This window comes from Catharus ustulatus, chromosome 3 (assembly GCF_009819885.2).
Source record: "Catharus ustulatus isolate bCatUst1 chromosome 3, bCatUst1.pri.v2, whole genome shotgun sequence".
NCBI classification, from domain to species: domain Eukaryota; kingdom Metazoa; phylum Chordata; class Aves; order Passeriformes; family Turdidae; genus Catharus; species Catharus ustulatus.
In genome coordinates this window covers 118,477,855-118,499,252 of record NC_046223.1, presented here as the reverse complement: position 1 = coordinate 118,499,252, position 21,398 = coordinate 118,477,855, and the positions used below count along the sequence as shown (strand labels likewise).

At 47.7% G+C, this 21,398-nt stretch overlaps 1 protein-coding gene across 1 annotated transcript in view; it reads right to left on the bottom strand.

Annotated features, from left to right (window-relative positions):
- Positions 1–2,100: 2,100 nt before the first annotated feature.
- Positions 2,101–21,398, bottom strand: part of ELP3 (elongator acetyltransferase complex subunit 3) — a 73,596-nt gene continuing 54,298 nt past the window's right edge. Inside the window, exons 11-15 of the mRNA XM_033056068.2 lie at positions 17,133–17,223; positions 16,370–16,435; positions 13,444–13,671; positions 12,787–12,868; positions 2,101–2,552 (exon numbers count right to left, since the gene is read on the bottom strand). Coding sequence (XP_032911959.1) covers positions 2,476–2,552; positions 12,787–12,868; positions 13,444–13,671; positions 16,370–16,435; positions 17,133–17,223 — 544 coding nt within the window. The 3' untranslated portion in view covers positions 2,101–2,475. The remainder of the gene's footprint in view (positions 2,553–12,786; positions 12,869–13,443; positions 13,672–16,369; positions 16,436–17,132; positions 17,224–21,398) is intronic.

Below are 21,398 nucleotides of genomic sequence, written 5' to 3'. Positions count from 1 at the left end.
GAGGAATTCCTGGGAAATTTTCCCATTTTTTTCCCCCTATTTCTCTCCATTCCAACATTTAGCCTGGAAGTTTTGGGTCTTCCCAGCCCCAGGTTTCACTTCCAAAGGTTTGGGATTGGGCACATCCCGTGGTCCGTTGGGTTTTAGGGACAAATTGGGGTTTTTTGTGTTTTGTTGATGTTTTGGGGAATTGTGGGAGGCCTTGTGCGAAAAATCAAAATTTTTCCATCATGAAAGGAGGAGGAGGGGCTGGAATTTGGCTGTCAGCAGCTCCAGGCTGATCTCCTATGGAAGGGAATTCCTAAGGGTAGGAATTACTGTTCTCACAGAGCAAAAACCTTAAATAATCCCCCAAAATTCCAGAGCACTGGGGAAAAAAACCCCCAAAAACAACAACTGGAAAATCCCTTGGAATTTCTGTGCAGGAAAACATCTCAGGTTGTCCTCAAGGGAGCTCGAAACTGGAAATTTTCCCCATGGAGAAAAAGAAAAAAAAGGATTTTCCAGCCCTGCTATCCCTTATCCCAATCCCAGCACACAAAACATTGGGAATAACAACTCGGCCGCCTCGATATCCGAAGGAATCCGCGGCGCTTCCCAACATCCCTGAGCCTGTGCAGACAAGCCCGGAGAGTTTCTGCACGGCTGAGCCAGCGCAGCACGAAACGAGCCCGGAACGAGCTGGAAAATGGGAAGCTAAAAATAAAACCCAGAGGGAAAATTGCTTTATTTCTTGATCAAGCTGCCGGTCAGCTCCGAATGCGTTTTGGGTTCAGAGAAAATAAAAGAGGGAACAGATCCAATATTTCCCCGTTTTTGCCCGAGGGTTGAGCTGGCAGAAGCACGGAAAAAGCCGGGGCTGTCACGGCTCCGACGTCAGCGCGATCCATAATTGTGTCAGCGGTGACAGCACAACAAATTTTCCGGAAGATTTCGCCGATTCCGAGCTGGAATTGCATCTCCTCCCAACGCAGCCTTTGTCCTTTGATTCCATGGTGTCAGCAGCTGAGCGCGGCCCTTTCTCCAGGGGATGGAAAAATCCCGCGACGACAAATCCAGGCTCGGCCGCGTCCGGGTTTAAACCACAAATTTAAATGGGATTTGGGTTTAAACCCCTAAATGGGATTCGGGTCTAAATCCCCAAACGGGATTTGGGTTTAAATCCTCAAATGGGATTTGGGTCTAAACCCCTAAACAGAATTTGGATTCAAATCCCCAAGCGGGATTTGGGTTCAAACCCCCAAACAGGATTTGGATTTAAACCCACAACAGCAGCACCATGTGGGTTTGTCCCTCCCCACAAGGATGCCAGTTTTCCTTGGATCACCACAAATTCATCCCTGGGTATTTTGTTGGCTCTTCGTGCGTCATTCCAGATCACTTTCATCGTGGAATTCCTTCTCCTCTTCCCGGTTTTTCCCTGTGTGTCCGAGCCTTTGCCGCTGGTGAAGCTTCCCGAGGCTCCTGACAGAGCCATTTGTTACAGTGACACCCGGAATGTCACCGTCCCCACTGGATCTCAGCCCTGCTTTTGATTGAAATCCCATAAAAAAGAGGTGGGAAAGGTCGGAGCTCCTGATGTTCACTCCCAGTTTGAAGCCAGGCATGGGAATGCGGCTTCCAAAACTCTGGAATTGTGGATGCCAAAGGATCCCACCTGCCCTGGGCTGTCCCACCCCAGCCTGGTGAGGAAGGGGCTGGAGGTGCTTTATTTGGGTAATTCCTGACTGAAAGGCAATTCCACACCATCTCCATGGGGAGAATCCCAGGATCTACAGGATCCACCTTCGCTGGGAGAGACAGGGACCAAACCCTCCCCAAAAGCAGGGATGGAGAGCTGGGAACAGCTGGTGGGGATCCCAATTCCTGCTGGGATGAGTTGATGGAGATCCTCCAGGATCACCATCCCGACCTCACCGGAGAGCTCCGAGATTTCCACCCTCAGTTCCTGCCTGGCTGTGTCACCTCAGAGGAACAATTTGGGATTTCATCTCAATTCCTCCCACCAGCACCGTCCTGCACTCCAACCCTCACAGCCTCCTCCCGGGAAAGAATCAAATTTGGATTGCTTGGGATGGGCAGGAGCAGCTGAGCCTGGTGTAAATAAACAAACACAGAATTTATTCCTGTCCAGAATAACAGGCCCGGTTTTAATGCAGAGACAATAAAAGCTGACACCATCAGGAAAGAGGCGTTTTCCCCACCCAGCCATTCCAGAGGGTCCCCAAATCCTGAAATTTCATCCTTCAATTGGAGCCCATCCACCTGGAATGTCCCCAGCCTCTCTGGGGGGAACGGGACGATCCCAGGGCTGCTCTTCCCAGAGGAGACGATGCCCTGTTCCATAAAATCATGGAATTAAGAGGGACCACCAGGATCATCAAGTCCAGCTCCAGCAGAAGCAAGTCCTGGGTTTTATTCCCAGGATAAGCGTTGTGTCCTTCCTGTTCTTCCAGGATGAGAAATACAGGATCATCATTCCAGGCTTTTCACCATGTAGGGCCCTTCCAGCTCGTAGCCGATCTTCCTGTAGTAATTCCTGGTGCCAACACCTGCCAGGAGGAGAAGAACAAAGTTTAATTCCGTGGGGACAAAGCTGGAAAAGCCAGGCCTGGGCAGGACAGGCCTTTCCAAGGAGGAATGGCGAGGGAATGGAGCTCGGCCTCTCCAGCCTCGGCCGCTGCGGCGGAGCGGGGCCGCTCACTCGTTAGCAGCCGCGCTAATTACGGTGCTGTTCAGGCAGGAGCTGCAGCTGCTCCATCCGCCCTGGATTGCGCCCCACGTCCTTTGTCTCGGGAAAAGCCGTGAGCTCCGGGAAGAGCCGGCACGGAAAAGCGGGAGATGAGAACCCCGGGCACGACAAAGCCGAAGGGCCCAGCTGTGGGATCATTGCCGGGAACTGAAGAGCCCTACAACCCCCGGGCCCGTTCCCATTCCTGGGAATGAGCTCAGCTCCACTCCAGGTGCTCAAGTGGGCACAATCTAATTTCCTCCTCCGAACGTTCTCCAAGAGCCTCTTCCCTCTAGAATCCTTGAGTTCCCTCATTCCTCTCTTTAGGAAGGTTTTCCTGCAGGAAAGGCAGGGCAGGCCCAGCTCTGCATCCTTCCCACCTCAGCTAAGTGGGCACAGATGCAGTAATTACTCGTCGGGGAGGGAGGAGGGACCGGCGTCATCGGCGGCGCAGGACGGAGAGGGCTCGGCTCTCCGGCAAGAAGAGCAGCCCCTCTTTGTTCTGATCCCTCTCCAGCCTTCCTGGAAACTCCAGGGCTCTCCAGGAATCGGCTGGAACAGGCAGGGAACAACCCTGGTAACCCCTTCCTGCCCATGGTGCTGCGCCTGCGGCTGCTCGGACAGGCTTGGTTAAAACAACCCTCAGCCTTCCCGAAATGCACATTCCAGGAGCTCCTCGAAGGGGTGAGATCCCAAAAAAAACCCAGCCAGCATCCCCCTGTCCCTTGGACCTGGATGGTCTTTAAGGTCCCAACCACTCCTGGATTCATTCACGATTCCAAACTGGATCAATTTAAGGTGTGGAACAGGCACCTGAAACCCAGACCTGGAATGTCCTCGTGTCCCCCCCATTCCAGCAGCTGGGAAAACCCTGGAAAGCCACAGAGAACTCCAAACTGGGGAACACCTGAGCAAAACAGCAGAGCCAGGACCAAGAATGCCCCAGGGGAACCCAAATTCACTCCGCTTTTGGAACCTGAAACCAAGGAAATGCCCAAAAAACCGCAATCACATCCATTCCCCTCCTCTTGATCCCTGTCTGGAAGCGCTGAGACCTCTGACTTGGATAAACCATGATCAACATCTTTCCCAAAAAACATCCCCTCGGTTCACCAGCAGAGCAGCTGGGATACACAGCACAGATTTTGGCTCTGGAATGTCATCCACAGCCCCAAACAAACCTGGATAAAGGGTCAGCAACACCTCAAGCTGAAGGACAACCAAAAAATTCAACCGCTGGTTTTAAACCCACCTCCATCAGAGCTCTTGGACAAATCCCCCTTTTTTCTTGATCCCTTGGAATACCTGAAGGGTTTGAAGGCAACGTCTCAGGTTGCTTCCATGAATCCCAAAACTTAACAGGCACGAGCTGGGCGCTCTTGAACTCTCTGGGTTCAAGCCATCAAGGACACTGACAATGTCCCAAGTGTCTCCATCGTCATCCCACAAAATGTCCTTCAGCGGGAAACTCTTCCCTGGAGAAGCCCCAAGGAGGGAGTGACCCTGCAGGAAGCCTGGACTGGAGGTGTGTCCCCATGGAGACAGCAATTCCAGAGCTGGAGAAGAATCTTGGAATGCCCAACACTCCTGGAAAATCTCCATGGAACAGGATCTCTTCCCAAATCTTTGCTGCTCTGATTGACCCCAAACTCGCCCCAGAGCCGGCGGGACCCGTGCAGGAAGAACCTTCCCACTGCTCCAAGCCACACCCGTGTTTTCCAGGGAAAACGCCCTCCAAGAGATATCCCAAAAGAATTATCCTGCAGGATTGGAAGAGCAAGACCAAAACCTGGCTTTCTGAGCCAGAACTGGCCGAATTCCTCACCCTGCAGTGGATTTAACGTTAAATATTCCGCATCCGACCATGCCAGAGCTTAGGCTGAGCTCAGCAGAGCGGGATTCATCCAGACCCAGAGGCTCTGATCCCACCTGCCTGGATGGAAACCCATGGCCAGGAACCAGGGGAGGCTTTCTGGAAGTGTCCCCTCCCCACATTTTCCAGTGATACATCCTCTGACAACGGTGAATTCAATCCCCTTTTGGAGTGCCGTGGCAAAAGCTGCTGACAACCCCCCCAAAAAAAAACCTGGAATTTGCATCCCAAAAACTAATTAAATGCATTTTGGAAGCCTGCCTGGAGCAGGGGACAGAGGGAAGTGGCTCAAGCACCAGGGATAAACACGTTGGTGGCCCAGAGGGATGGGAGCGCGGCAGAACCAGCCGATAAATCCATAAATCCATAAATCCCCGTCTCTGACTCAGCCCTGCCGCGCTGGAATACCGACACGGCATCCGAGTATCCTCCAAGATCCCTTCTCCACGGCTCACCGGGCACGGAGCTGAGTGCAAACGAGGTTGTTTTCAGCATCATTAACGACCTGCTAATGGTTCATAAAATTCCTGCGGCAGAGACTCGCCGGGACACACTGGGGACTTCATCTCCGCGTCTTTCTTGGCAAGCGCTGGAATCTTCTCCTGGCTTGTGGATTCCTTCCCCCTCAAAATATTCCAGGGATAACCTGAGCCAGCTGAGCTTGCCCAGTGCCTCACCCCACTGAGGTGGGATTTTCCAGGATTTTTTGGGGGAGCAACCACCTGGATAATCTGTGGGATCTCCGGTGAGCAAGATTGTCCTTCAAGGGTACTGGGAAAAGGATCGGCCAACGGGACAGGAAGCGGTTTTTCCAGAGAATCTGTGGATTTCTCATCCCTGGAAATGTTCCAGGTCAGGATGGATGGGGCTTGGAGCAACCTGGGATGGTGGGAAGTGTCCCTGCCCACGGAACTGGATGGGAGTTCAGGTCCTTTCCCACCCAAACCATCCTGGAATTCCGTGGAAGAAGGATGTGAAGTTCACCAAAATGGTACGGATTTCACCTGGAATGAGCGGCGAGTCAAGCCAGACACAGGGATTTGGGATGGCCACGGGGATTTGGGATGGATACAGGGATTTGGGATGGCTGCAGGGATTTGGGATGGGGGATTTGGGATGGCAATGGGGATTTGGGATGGCCGCAGGGATTTGGGATGGCCACAGGGATTTGGGATGGGGGATTTGGGATGGTTGCAGGGATTTGGGATGGATACAGGGATCTGGGATGGCCATGGGGATCTGGGATGGCTACGCGGATTTGGGATGGATACAGGGATTTGAGATGGCTGCAGGGATCTGGGATGGCTACGGGGATTTGGGATGGCCACAGGGATTTGGGATGGATCCAGGGATTTGGGATGGATCCAGGGATTTGGGATGGCTGCAGGGATTTGGGATGGCCACAGGGATTTGGGAAGTCTGCGTGGATTTGGGAAGTCTGCGTGGATTTGGGATGGCTGCAGGGATTCGGGATGGCCATGGGGATTTGGGATGGATAAAGGGATTTGGGATGGCTGCAGGGATTTGGGATGGCCACAGGGATCTGGGATGGCTGCGGGGATTTGGGATGGATACAGGGATTTGGGATGGCCAAAGCTGCTCCTCTTGGCACCAGTGAGGCCGTGCCAGTGCTGTCCAAGGGGAACGCTCTGCCACAGGTGGGATTTCACTTTTTATGGAAAAGTCACGGAGAAAGAAGTGACAAAATCTGTCACCTCCAGCATTCCAAGGACTCGGATGGCACCGAGGTCACCGTGAGCGAAGGAGCGCAGCCTGAGGCTGCAAAAAGAGGAGTTTTAGGGTTTTTTAAAACAAACCCTTTTGCTTTGATCTCCACTGAGTTCACTGTGACACCTGCCCTGCTGTCACACGTTGAGAATGCCACCAGTGTCCCCAAGCCTTGACCCCACAGCAAAGCCACACCTAGGGACATTCCAGGGTTTTCTTCAGAGCAAGACCCCGCTCTTCAAGCTGGCAGCGCCAATTCATGGGCTGAAGGGTCAAATCCAGGCTTTCAATCCATGGAAATGCAGGAAAACAGGAAGAGGGAGGATTTTTTCCCTTTGTTGTGTTCTGGATGATGATGGGAAGTCTGAGTTTGGGAATTGGAGCTGGGAATGTGCAGCAGCTCCATCCACAATCTTCCCCGAGTTTCCTTTGGTGCTTCCGCTTCCCACAGGGCTGGGATTTATCTCCAAGGAAAACACATTCCAACAGAATGGGAACAACAGGGAGCAGGAAAAGGATCAGAGATAACCAAAGGATCAGAGATAACCAAAGGATCAGAGATAACCAGAGGATCAGAGATAACCAAACCTGCCTTATCAGCGCCGAGGAAATGAGGGGAAATCACAATGCTGAGAAACCGGGGCACGCCGGAGCGATCCCAGAAAAGTTCTGAATTCAGGGAACCAAGGAGTGATCCCTACAGCAAAGGTTCTTACTCTAAATCAGAGGATTGCCAATGCATCTTCTGGAAGTTCCTCAAGATACCCAGGAGATAAAAATCCTTGGAAAATTAGAGGGGTTTGGAAATGTTGGGAGGGACCTCAAAGCTCTTCCATGGGCAGGGACACCTTCCACTATCCCAGATTTCTCCAAGCCCTGTCCAGCCTGACCTTAGACACTTCCAGGGATCCAGGGGCAGCCCCAGATTCTGGGAAAACTGTGCCAGGACCTCATTCCCTCTGGGAAAATAAGAATCTGGTATTATTTATTTAAAAGATAATTAAAACCGCATTTAAATCAGAGCTCTGGAGTCAATTTTGGATATGAGTGGGCTCTGAAGCTCTTCCCTGCAGAGCAACCCTCAGTGGGATTGATATTCCCAGAGGGATTGGACCCAGGGAAGGGAGAGCTGAGTATTCCATGGCCTCCTCCTGCTGTGAGTTAATCAGGGCTGTGATTTAGCCACGTCCTGACGCACTCACACCCCGCTCCCATCGCTGCCTGCCGATCCCAAAAATGAAAATCTGCCCAAAAACCAAACCCCAGCTGTGCCCCAGCCCTGCTTGTTGGACCTGCAGGAGGAATCCGCCCCCAAAATCCTCTGGTTTTTAATGTCAGATGCAAGTTGGGATTTTTTTTTGTTTTCTCTCCCTTGCTGTTCCTGGCTGGAACGCTTCCTGGAGATTTTAAATTACTGTTTTCACAGCCCCTGTGTCTGGCAGCGAGGCTCTGTCACGGCATGGCCCCGAGCAGCCACGATCCCACAGCTGGGGTAATTTGAAATCACAAATCTGTGATGGAAAAATGAGGTTTTTGGGGAAAAAAAAAAGAGTTTTTTGAAGTCTGGGTGACATTCAGCTCAACAACTGCAAAACATCGGCGGCCTTGGCGATCTGAGATGGGATTGTGACCCCTGATCCACGGGCAGAAAACCTGGGATATCCTGGGAATTGCCCTCCAGCCTCCCAAAAATCCCTGCTCCACTTAAATCCAGAGAGGATTTGATGGGAATACGGAGATGAAAACCTCCCTGATGGGGCTGACCCAACTTCTCAGCCAGAGAAATAAAAACTCAGGAAGAAACCACAGCACCTGGACAGCATTTGGGGGGAAAAAAAAAAACCCAATAAAAAATGAAAGGCAGAACCACAGAACTGATTTCTGAAGGTGAGACCCATCCCAGAGATTCCAGGTGGGGAGATTCCATCTCACTGATCCCTTTATGATGGAAACATTTCCTTAATGCCCACACAGCCCTGCCTCAGCCCAGCAGCACCAGGAAAAGGCAGAGCTGGTGGAAAATGAAATATTTAGGAGATAATTCCGTAAATTCTGAGAGGATTGAACAAACTGCTGCTGGGAATTCTGTGCCAGGGATCCCCTTCAGATAACTCAGAACAGAAATAATTCTGCTGGTTACAAAGGAGTGAGAAGGACCAGGAGGGGAAAATCCTCCACAATTTCTCCCTGATTTTTGTTTGGTGTGGAACCTCATCCAGAGGGTGGGACAGGGCTTGAAAGTCCCTCCCAACCCAAACCATTTGGGAATTGGTGACACCAAAAACCAGTCCCAGCCCTGGATGGTTTTTTCCCAACTCCTGGGATCACTGATCCCAGTGATGGAGCTGGGGCTGCCTGGCATCACCAGGAATTCAGAGAGTTAAAATAAACCAATCCCAGCCCTGGATGTTTTTTCCCAGCTCCTGGGATGATCCCAAGCTGGCATCCCCCACTCCTGCTGCCTCCCACCAGGAATCCCTCCCTCCTCCCCCTCTCCTCTCCCCAGCCCGGCTCCCTGGCCCGTGACACATCCCTGGCCCGTGGCCACCTTCATTTTCTCCTTGACAGCCCCCGAATGGGACCCGGGCACGGAGATGGAGCTGGGATGAGGCTCAGACAGCGCCGAGCCCCCGGGGAACGATCCCGGACTGAGGGGAGGGAATTCAGCCTGGGCTGGAGCGGGAGATGCGGACACAGAGCTGCAGGGACGGGCCAGGGCCGCGCTGCCCCGATTAACTGAGCTGGGTATTAACTGAGCCGGGCTTAGTCAGTGATGGACTCAGTGTTCGCACTCTGAGGCTGTGCCCTGCTCCTGGACCAGCCAGACAGCTCCTGCTGATCCCAGCTGGGATTCGCTGAATTCCAGTTTGGATTTGCTGGATCCCAGTTTGGATTTGCTGGATCCCAGTTTGGATTCACTGGATCCCAGTTTGGATTCACTGGATCCCAGTCTGGAGTCACTGAATTCTAGTTCAGGATTTGCTGAATCCCAGTTTAGATTTGCTGAATTCCAGGTTACATGTCCAAGATCCCAGTCTGGATTCGCTCAATCCCAGCTTGGATTCAATGAATTCCAGCTGGGATTAGCTGGATCCCAGTTTGGATTTGCTGAGTTCCAGTTTGGATTCACTGAATTCCAGTTTGGATTTGCTGAATCCCAGTTTGGATTTGCTGAATTCCAGGTTACATGTCCAGGATCCCAGTTTGGATTTCCTGAACCCCAGTTCAGAATTACTGAATTCCAGTTGGGATTTGCTGAATTCCAGTTGGGATCTCTTGGATTCCAGTTTGGAATTGCTGAATTCCACTTTGCATTCGCTGAAATCCAGTTTGGATTTTCTGAATCCCAATTTGGATTCCCTGAATCCCACTTTCCATTCCCTGAATCCTAGTTTGGATTTCCTGAATCCCAGTGTGGATTCCCTGAATCTCATTTGGATTTCCCAAATCAGGGATGCATAGGGAGTCCAGGACAATCCGTGGCATAAAATCCCTTTTGGATCCTCCCAATCCAACCCCAACCCCTCCCACAATCCCAGGCTGCTCCAAACCCATCCAGCCTGGCCTTGGACACTCCAGGGATCCAGGGGCAGCCACAGCTGCTCTGGGAAATCCATCCCCACCCTCACAGGAACAATTCCTTCCCAAATCCCACCCAAATCCCTCCTTTTCCACTTCAGAACCATTCCCTGTGTCCTGTCCCTCCATCCCTTGTCCCAAATCCCAGCTCTCCTGGAGCCCCTTGAGGCTCTGGAATGTGCTGGAAGCTCTCCCTGGATCCCTCCCTCCTCCAGGTGAACATTCCCAGCTCTCCCAGAGCAGGAAGCACAAACCAAACAGAAAAAAACCCAAAGGCACCGGATTTGTCATTCCAAAGGTACCAGATTTGTCATTTCATGGGATTTTCAAGGAATCCTGGATCTCCCCAGAATCCAAGGACGACACCAGGACTGTTGGGTGTTGCTCAGGGAGGATCTGGAATATTTTGGATCCCAAAATATTTGGATTTGTGGGAGCACACCCAGTCACTCTGGGAGAGGCTGGAGCATTCCCAGCATTTCAGAATTCGCTCCCACATTCCCATCGGCGCTGTTCTAAGGGATCAGGGTCAGATGGGGATAATTATGGGATGTCAAGCCTCAAACGAGGCCAGAGGAGCCATCCAGGGATGACAGGAAAGGTTTCAGGGACAGAGCTCTGTCCTCTGGCACCTCCCCCCATCCGGAGGTTATCCCGATATTCCGGGGGAAATCCATGGGGATTTTGTGGGAAAAGGTGAGCAGGGAAGTTCAGAGGTTTTTGCAGGATGAAAAATCCCTGGGAAATCTCAGCTGTGATCCAAGCCCGCTTCCAACTGCTGGGAATTCCAAATCGCCAGGAAGGAAATCGCCTTCGTTTCCTCGTTAATCCGATCTCCAAATAATTCCCACCCAATCCAAGATCAGAAACTGTGGGTATGGGAAGGAAGGAAGGAAGGATTCCAGGAAGGAAGGAAGGATTCCAAGAAGGATTCCAAGAAGGATTCCAAGAAGGATTCCAGGAAGGAAGGAAGGATTCCAGGAAGGATTCCAGGAATGAAGGAAGGATTCCAGGAAGAAAGGAAGGATTCCAAGAAGGATTCCAGAGTTCCAGGAAGGATTCCAGAAAGGAAAGATTCCAGGAAGGAAGGAAGGATTCCAAGAAGAAAGGAAGGATTCCAGGAAGAAAGAAAGGATTCCAAGAAGGATTCCAGGAAGGATTCCAGGAAGGATTCCAGGAAGGAAGAAAGGATTCCAGGAAGGAAGGATTCCAGGAAAGAAGGATTCCAGGAAAGAAGGAATCCCAAGGATTCCCCACATTCTCACCTCCTGTCCCTACATTTTCTGTAGGATTTGCCCCCACATAAATACACACCACATCAATATTGACATAAAAACTTCCCACCAGGACACTCTGGAGAATCCCAAACTTGTCCCTGCCTAAGGACAGCCAACATCCCGCTCATTCCTGCTCCAAAATCCCCCTTAATCCAACCTCAAACCCATTTTCAGAGCTGTCACATCACCAAACCTCCACAATTTACGTCCAGGAATTCCCTGCTCCAGGTTTGTCCTTGCCTTTCCCCAAATCCCACTCATCCTTTTCCAAAGGCCATCAGTCCTGGAGCAGACCAGCACCAATTCCTTATTTCCATTTATCCCAGATTTTCTTTTCCAGCTTCCCAAATTCATTCCCTAAAGGTGAGCAGGACCCAGCTGGCTTGGAGTTGGAAAAGACCTTCCAAGATCCTCCTCCAACCCCTTGGAATGACGATTTCGCCCCCAAAAACGACAATTTCTGCTCATTTTCAACAAAGGGATGAGCCCGAAACTTCACTCAAACCCCCCCATGTTGTCCTGTCCCAAAATTCTGTGCTTTTCCTTTTGGGAAAATCATTTCCTGCTGGAAATTTAACTTTGAACAGGCTCCTGTAGCAAAAAATTCCATTTCTGACCCCAAAATTCCTTCCTCTGACGGAGAAAAAATTCCTGGCTGTGTTTTTATTCTGGATAAAATCTCCAGGTGGAGGATTGGAATTCAGCATCTCCCAGGAAACAGCTGGAAATCCTCCTGGAGAAACTGCAGGATATGGTGCTTGGAACTCCAGGGATACAAATGGAATCTGGGTGCAATTCCCAGTTCAGACTGACACCAGACAGGAACAGGGAAATGATTGGGAGATGGAATTATGGAATTCTGGAATCTGGGTGCAATTCTCAGTTCAGACTAACACCCAACTGGAATAGGGAAATGATATCCCAGGTTATTCCAAATTTTCCTTGGACATTCCCAGGGATGGAGCAGCCAGAGCTGCTCTGGGAACAACAAACAAACAGAATCCAGGAAATTCCCTGGAGCATCCGGCTCCTCCTGCACGTTGTCCCCACCCTCACCTTGATCCTCATCCATGATCCATGAAAATCCTGGGATTTCAGAGCTGTTCAGCAGCTCCACTCCCAGCTGTGGATTTCTCATTTTTGGGTTGTTTGGGTTTTTTTTTTTGGTGGAGCAGCAGAAAATGAGGATTTTTTTTTTTTTTTCCCCAAAAAACCCGCTCTGGATCAGAGCTCTGCTGTTGCATCCCCTAAAATCCTTATGGCAACAAGAACAACATGATTTATATTAAATTATTGTATTCCAGAGGGTGGGAGAGCTCCCCAGGGAATTCCCAAGGCTCCCAGGCCCAGCAGGGATTGCTGGATCCCGGATATTCCACAGCTCCACCTGGAAAAGCTCCCTGGAGCTGCCACAGTTCCCAAAATCCCATCAATTCCAACCCAAATGTGGGAGAGGTGGAAAGGCTCCAGCTTTTTTCCTGGGATAATTCCAGATGCATCATCCCTGACCTGAGGAGTGCTCCCACAGTGGGGTAATTTTGGGATTAAGATAAAAATATCCTAAATAAAAAAACCCCAAGGGATAAAAGCAGAAGTACCTGAAATCACGGCGATTTTCCGCGCCCCGTGCTCCTCCTTGGCAATCCTCTCTGCCTCCTCCATCAGCAGCATTCCAAATCCCTGGAATGGCAGGAATAACAGGGAAAAAAATTAAAAAAAAAAAAAAAAAAAAGAGGAAAGTTCTGTCAGCCACGAGCAAGATCAAGAATGCAAAGATCAGTTCCAAAAAAATTTGGTGCAGGAATATTGCAGGATTGAGATCAACACTGAATTCCTCAGGGGTGTCAGGCTGTACTCTGTGTCAGGGTTTGGGGTTTGTTTCTTTGTAGTGCTGTATTTCTATTTTAATTTCCCTAGTAAAGAACTGTTATTCCTAATTCCCATATCTTTGCCTGAGAGCCCCTTGATTTCAAAATTATAATAATTTGGAGGGAAGGGTTTCCATTCTCCATTTCAAAGAGAAGCTCCTGCCTTTCTCAGCAGACACCTGTCCTCCAAACTAAAACAGCAACTTTTCATTCTCTGTCCATATATAAACCACACCTGATTATAAGCCGCACTTTGGGTTTGGACCAAAATTTTAGTCAAAATGGTGCAGCTTATAATCGTGAAATTACTGCACACAAAAACGGAGCTGAAAGAGTGAACTGAAGCACATCCCAAGGATTATGGGGAATTTGGGATGTGGGGAGTACCTGGTGCTGGAACTTGCTGGGGTCGCGGCTGCTGACGGGCACGGCGCTGCCGTAGACGTGCAGCTCCCGCACCACCGAGACGCCGCCGCGCAGCTCCGGGCGGAACGACTCCGGGGAGCTCCTCCGCAGGCGCAGCAGCCCCACCAGGATGTCCTGCTCCGGATCCTCGTAGGACAGGAACGTCTCCCAGCCCCCGTTGGCCACGTAATCCCGGCGGATCAGCTCCACCTGCGCCGGGAGCCGCGGGGGAAGAGGGGAAAGGGAAAATGTGAGACTGAAACCGATCCCATGGATCCGTAAATACGGATCGGAGTAAACAGAGCTGAATCCCAGTCTGGACCTGCTGGATCCCATTTGGATTGGTGAATTCCAGTTTGGATTTGCTGAATTCCAGTTTGGATTCACTGCATCCCAGCTGGGATTCCCCGAGTTCCACTTGGGATTTGCTTAATCCCAGTCTGGATTTGCTTAATCCCAGTTGGGATTGCCTGAGTTCCACTTGGGATTTGCTTAATCCCAGTCTGGATTTGCTGAATTCCAGTTGGGATTCACTGCACCTCAGTTAGGATTCCCTGAGTTCCACTTGGGATTTGCTTAATGCCAGTTTGGATTTGCTTAATCCCAGTTGGGATTCGCTGAATCTCAGTTGGGATTTGCTTGATCCCAGTTTGAATTTACTGGATCCCAGTTGGGATGCACTGAATCCCAGTTTGGATTTGCTGAATTCCAGTTTGGATTTGCTGAACTTCAATTTTAATTCCCTGAAATCCAGTTGGGATTCACTGAATTCCAGTTTAGGTCACTGAACCCCAGGGTGGATTCACTGCATCCCAGCTGGGATTCCCTGTGTTCCAGTTGGGAATTGCTTAATCCCAGTTGGGATGCACTGAATCCCAGTTTGGATTTGCTGGATCCCATTTGGATTTGCTGAATCCCAGTTTGGATTTTCTGAATTCCAATTTGAATTCCCTGAATTCCAGTTTAGTTTGCTGAATCCCGGTTTGGATTTACTGGATCCCAGTTTGGATTTGCCAAATCCCAGTTTGGATTTTCTGAATTCCCAGTGGAGATTCCCTGTGTTCCAGTCGGGATTTGCTTAATCCCAGTTTGGATTCACTGCATCCCAGCTGGGATTCCCTGAGTTCCAGTCTGGATTTGCTGATTCCCAGTTTGGATTTGCTGAATCCCAGTTTGGTTCCAGATGGGATTTTGGAATTGGCCATGAACTCCCTCTGGATCAACCCCACCTGATCCAGGAGGGGATGGATGAGGAGGAAAAGGAGGGGAAAAGGAAAATGTGAGACTCAAATCGATTCCATGGATCCATAAATATGGATCAGAGCCAACAGGAAGGGATTCCCTAAAGCCACTTTAATTCCAGATGGGAATTCCACTGCTGGGAACCCCATGGTGTCCTCTGGCACAGAACCATGGAATGGTTCAGGTGGGATTCATGGATCTTCAATCCCATTCCAGGGACTCCTTCCACCATCCCAGGGTGTTCTAAACTTTCCTTGGACACTCCCAGGGATTCTCTGGGAATTCCTTCCCAAATCCCATTTCCTCCTTTTTCCAGGGAATTCCCCCCATTCCCAGCTCTCCCAGTCTGGCATTGAATCCATCCCCATCCTGATCCTCTCTGGGAACGAATTTTGGGAATTCTTTGGGAATTCAGGACTCCAGGAAGGGTCTCCCTTCCCTTTTCCATCCCCAAATTCCATAAAAATCCCTTGGGATGGATCCTGAGTGTCCTGGATCCCAGAATGGTTTGGGATGGGATCTATGGACCTTCAATCCCAATCCCAATCCCAATCCCAATTCCAATCCCAATCCAAATCCAAATCCCAATCCCAGTCTGCTCCAATCCCCCTCCAGGCTGCACCTGGACACGTTTGGGACAATTCCCCTTCTCCCTGTGAATAAATCCCATTAAATTTCTGGCACTTCCTTGGAACTTTTCCCTTATCCAGCCCCAAAATGTGTTTTATCCTGACAGAATCCCTCAGTTTTTCAGGAATCAGGCCCAGACCCCTCAGGATCTGTCACCCCCAGCAGCAACAATTCCATTTTTGAAATGAAATTCCCAAAAACGCCTCCGAAAAATCGGATTTTTCCCCCAGCCCAGGCAGCGAGGCAGAGCTGTTAATTAGGGGCGGTGATTAATTAAACTGAGCCTGTCCTTGTTTGTTTGCAAAGCCCCAACGAGCACCCATGGAAAACTCTCCCCTTTTCCCAGGATTTCTGCTCCTGCTGAGCCAAACAAAGGGAATTTTCCGCTTGGAAAAGCCCGGGATGAGCGATTTGTTGTCCCCTCCCCGAATTTACAATTTAAATCAGATCCAGCAGAAACTCAGGAAGAGATTCCTGGGAGTCTGGGCAGCCTCTGGGAAGAATTTTTGTGATTTTTTGTGATTTTTGGTCATTTTTATACAAAATATTTCACTCATCACAGAGGAGAAAATAAATAAAATAAAATAAAATAAAATAAAATAAAATAAAATAAAATAAAATAAAATAAAATAAAATAAAATAAAATAAAATTCCCTGGAAAAAATCCAGCTGCTGAACTCTTGGAATATTCTCCAAACTCCTGGAAGCCTGAGGAAAGCAGCAGAATTCCAAAGAGCAGGAATAAAGGGAATTCTTAAGGAATTTCTGAATTTGTGGCTGGGTTTGGGAATTGGGATGGGGAGAGGGGTTTGGTCCCTGATCCAGATTTTTTTTTTCCCAGCAATTCCTGCTGGAATTAAATTTATTGGGAATAAAAAAAATTTTTTTGGTCCTTCCTGAACATCAGCAAAGGAACAGGAAGAGGAAATTCCCAGGATTTGGAAATTCCCAAGATTTGGACATTCCAACCCAGGGAATTTTTACCTGGTACAGCCTCAGCTCCAGGGAATATAAAAAAAAAAAAAGGAATTTTTACCTGGTAGGGCCTCACTTTGTGGTGGATTTCCTGAATTCCGACCTCTCTCGTCCTCACGTCGCGGCACTGGGGGGAAAAGGGAACAGGAGGGGAAGGGGTGAAAATACCGGAGAATTCCAGGAAAATCACAGAAAATTCCAGAAAATCCCAGAAAAATGCCACAAAAGAATCCCAGAAATTAAAAAAAAAAAAAAATCCAGGAAAAATCCAGAAAATCCCAGGGGAAAAATAAAATCCAGAAAACCCCAGGAAAAATCCCAGAAAAAAAAAGAATCCAGAAAACCCCAGGAAAAATCCCAGAAAAATCCCAGAAAAATCACAGAAAAAATTCCAGAAAAAATTCCAGGAAAATCCCAAGAAAACCCCAGGAAAAATCCGAGGAAACAATCCAGAAAATCCCAGACAAATTCCAGAAAATCCCAGAAAAATTTCCAGAAAATCCCAGGAAAATCCCAGGAAATCCTAGGAAATCTGATTCTTTGGGGTTTTTTCTAAAGCCAAATCTGACTCTTTTGGTTTTTTTAAAAACCAAATCTGATTTTTCTGTTTTTTTTCTTTAAAGCCAAATCTGATTCTTGTTGTGACTTCACCTCCCTCAACACGACCAACGAGGATTTTCTTCGTCATTTATTATTTTTCAAAATCGTAATTAAACATTTTATTGCGTTTTATCGCAAATTGAAACACAAATTACCCATGAACTATTTTATGTAACTATTTAATGCAATATTTTAAATGATGATTGATGATTTTTTGAGCTCACCTGTGTGCCCAGGTCCTTCATCCTGGCCAGGGCGAGCTCCCTCAGGTTCCCGTGCTCCACCCCAGAGCTGACCAGGGGCATTGGGATATCCCTGCCAGAAAAAAAAAAAAAAAGAGTAAAATCCAAATTTTTAACAGCTGGATTAGCAAAAACCAACATTTTTAACAGCTGGATTCCCAAATTCACTGAGTTCCTTTGTTTCAAGGCTTTGGTTGGATTAGAAATTAAAAAAAACTGAAAAAATGACGGGGAAAGCAGCAGAAAAATGGGGAAAAAAAAAGAATATAAATCTTCAACAATCCTAAAAATTTTTTTTTTTTCTCTCAGTTCTTCACTTGGGAATCTGGGGAAAAAAAAGGGATTATCCAGATGTTCCTCACCATCTGCTGCTGGAGATCAGAAATTGGGGAATCTGGGGAAAAATTACAAATTTTTATTGCGGGATTTTGATGTTTCACTTAAAACTGGGGAAATTCTGTGCAGCAAATTCCTGCTGGGAATTCCATGGGAATGTGGAGGGGAGGGATGTGAAGATCTCCAGGAAAGGAGCTGGGAGGGAATTTGGGAGCAGAACCCAGGGGGGTTCTGATTTTGGAGATGAGGAAATTTGGATTTTATTTAGAGGGAAAGGAGGATTTGGGGATTGGGATCCAGCTTGGGGCTTGATAAAATAAAATAAAATAAAATAAAATAAAATAAAATAAAATAAAATAAAATAAAATAAAACAAAACAAAACAAAACAAAACAAAATAAAATAAAATAAAATAAAATAAAATATAAAATAAAATAAAATAAAATAAAATAAAATAAAATAAAATAAAATAAAATCCCACCTGTTGATCCCAAATCCCTCAGATTTCCAGGGAAATTGGGAACATTTGGTTGTCCCAAACATTCCTGGTTGAGTTTTCCTCTGCTGAATATCCCAAAATCCCACCCAGAGCTTGGGATGCTCAGGGAATTGGGGCTGTAATTAATTGATTAATTAATCAATCAATTGGTTTTCCATCCCCCTGTAGCTCTGTGGAAGGAATTCCTGGATTCTCCCAGGTCCTGGTGGATTTTCCTTCCCACCCATGAACAATTCCTGGGTTTGGAATAAAAAATGAAGGAGTTAAAGGGTTTTAAACCTGATCCACTGGGAAAGGGGATAAAAAAACAACAAAAAAAAACCCAAATCAAAGTAAAACAAACAAAAACCCACAAACAAAACAAACAAAAAATAAAAAAACAAACAAAAAATCCCAAAAAACAACAATAAAAACCACAAAAAACCCCAAACCAAAAATAATAAAAAGGATTTTTCTTTCACTTTGCAGAACAAAAAATAAAGGGCTGGAAAGGACCTTAAACCCCATCCCAAGGCTGCTCCAACCTTTCCTGAGATAATTCCAGGGATGGGGATTCCCAGGCAGGAATTCCTTCCCTGTGTCCCTCACTGGGAAAAGGAAAAAGAGATATTATTTTTTTCTCCTATAAATCCACAGGATCTGGGGATAATTCCTGCCCAGAACTCCAAGGAAAATTTCTTAAGCAGGGATTTCTCTGAGTAAATAAAGACCCTGCAGAGGGAACAGAATTCCCTCCTAGGAGCTGCAATTTGGGGAAAATGGAGTGCTCTACGTGGTGACTGGAGGACACTCAGCTCCACAGGGATAATCCAGGGAATAACAATTATGGAACAGCTCCAAAAACTCCAGGCTGGGTGGATTTTCCCTCCAGGAACACAGATAAAATAATCCTGATGTGATCCTGTCCTGGGTTTTTATCTAAATCCAGGGAAGTGCAACCAAGAAAAGGTGGATGACAACCCAGAGCTGCTCATCCAGCTGCTGGGGAGCCCAGAAATTCAAATGGGGGTGGGAAAAAGCACCCATTAAAATGCAAAATAAATTCAGGATACAGGGGGTTAAATGCTGATCTTATTAAAGTTAATGAGAAAATCTTCCAGCAGCTCCAGCCAGGTTTGTTTAAAATGTTGTTTTCCCAATATTTGCATTCCTTGGGTTTCTTGTGGAGCAGCTGACTGGAAATTCCAGGGAAATTCTGGATCTGGCTCTCAGCTCTGCCCCATTCCAAGATTTTATTTCCTCATTTTTCCACCTCCTCACCATCAGAGTGAGAGGAAAATCCATAAAAACTCCAAAACCCAAGGGAAAACAAAACCCCTGGAGGTGAGTGACGCTCCTGTCGTTTTCTGCAGCGCTGTGGGGATGATGAAGATCCCAAATATTTGGGATAAATGCAGGATGGGGGAGCAGCCTGAGAGATGCCTTCTCCTCCAAGCACTCATTAGCAGCAGCTCATTTTTTAAAAAAACAAACAACAATTTCACAGGATCAGGGAATTATTGAGGTTGGAAACGACCTCGTCAACAACGGGGAATTAAATCACGGCCTTGAGGGTTTTAAACGGCTCCAGGATGGTGATTCCACCTTTTCCACACCATTTCACCGGATTTCCTGGAGCAGGGAGATTTTTTTAATGGTGTTTTGTCAGTGGTGCCTCTCCCACTCAATAAACTGAAGGTTTTGGGCTTGGGATGGACACAAACACAGGGAGTTCCTGGATTTTCCTCAAAATCCAGTCCCAGGGAACAAGGATCATAAGGAGTGGCTCTCAGAATTTGGGGTCATGGAATCCTGGAATGGATCTTAAATCCCACCCCACCATCCCAGGGTGCTCCACACCTTTCCCTGGATCTTCCAGGGATGGAGCAGCCTCAGTTCCCTGCTGGAGGGGAAACCGTGAGAGAGAAATTCAAGGTAAGAGCAAAAGTGAAGGTGTTAATGTCTGGTGAGGTCATTATCCACCATGGGATCAATCCCATTTATGATCCACCATGGGATCAATCCCATTTATGATCCACCATGGGATCAATCCCATTTATGATCCACCATGAGATTCTTCCCATTAATTATCCACAGCAGGATCCTTCCCATTAATGACCCACAATGGGATCCATTCAATTAATTATCCACCATGGGATCATTCCCATTAATTATCCACCATGGGATCCACTCCATTAATTATCCATCATGGAATCCACCCCATTATCCATCAGGAGATCCATCATGGGATCCATACAATTCATTATCCACCATGGGACTTAACCAATTAATTATCCATCATGGGATCCATCCCTTTATCCATCACAGGATCATTATGGGATCCACTCAATTAATTATCCATCATGGAATCCATCCTATTATTCATCACAGGATACATCACAGGATCCATGCAATTAATTATCCACCATGGGACCTACCCAATTAATTATCCATCATGGGATCCACCCAATTATCCATCATGGGATCAATCCCATTAATTATCCATCATGGAATCCTTCCCATTAATTATCCAGCACAGGATCCATCCCATTAATTATCCATCATGGGATCCTTCCCATTAATTACCCACCATGGGATCCATCCCATTAATTACACATCAAGGTATCTGTCCCATTAATTATCCATCAAAGATCCATCCCATTATCCACCATGGGATCCATCCCATTAATTATCCATCATGGTATCCATCCCATTATCCATCACGGGATCAATCCAATCAATTACCCATCATGGGATCCATACAATTAATTATCCATCATGGGATCCACCCAATTAATTATCCATCACCAGATCCACCCCATTATCCATCAGGAGATCCATAATGGGATCCATACAATTCATTATCCACCATGGGACCTACCCAATTAATTATCTTTCATGGGATCCACCCAATTATACATCATGGGATCAATCCCATTAATTATCCATCATGGGATCCACCCATTATCCATCACAGGATCATTATGGGATCCACTCAATTAATTACCCATCATGGAATCCATCCTATTATTCATCACAGGATACATCACAGGATCCATACAATTAATTATCCACCATGGGACCTACCCAAATAATTATCTTTCATGGGATCCACCCAATTATACATCATGGGATCAATCCCATTAATTATCCATCATGAATTATCCACCATGGGATCAGCCCCATTAATTATCCATCTTGGGATCCACCCAATTATCCACCATGGGATACATCCCATTAATTATCCATCCCGGAATCCATCCATTACCCCTCAGGATCATCCCAGCCCCGGGTGCTTTCCCCGGCCGGTGGCGGAAGTGGCGCCTCCGGAAATTTCCGGGCGTTTCCCAGCTGCTCATCCCACCTGCCCTTTCCAACCTGAACAGAGAGAGATCCTTGAGATCTTTCCCTAATTACTGCTTAAGGCTGGGAGAT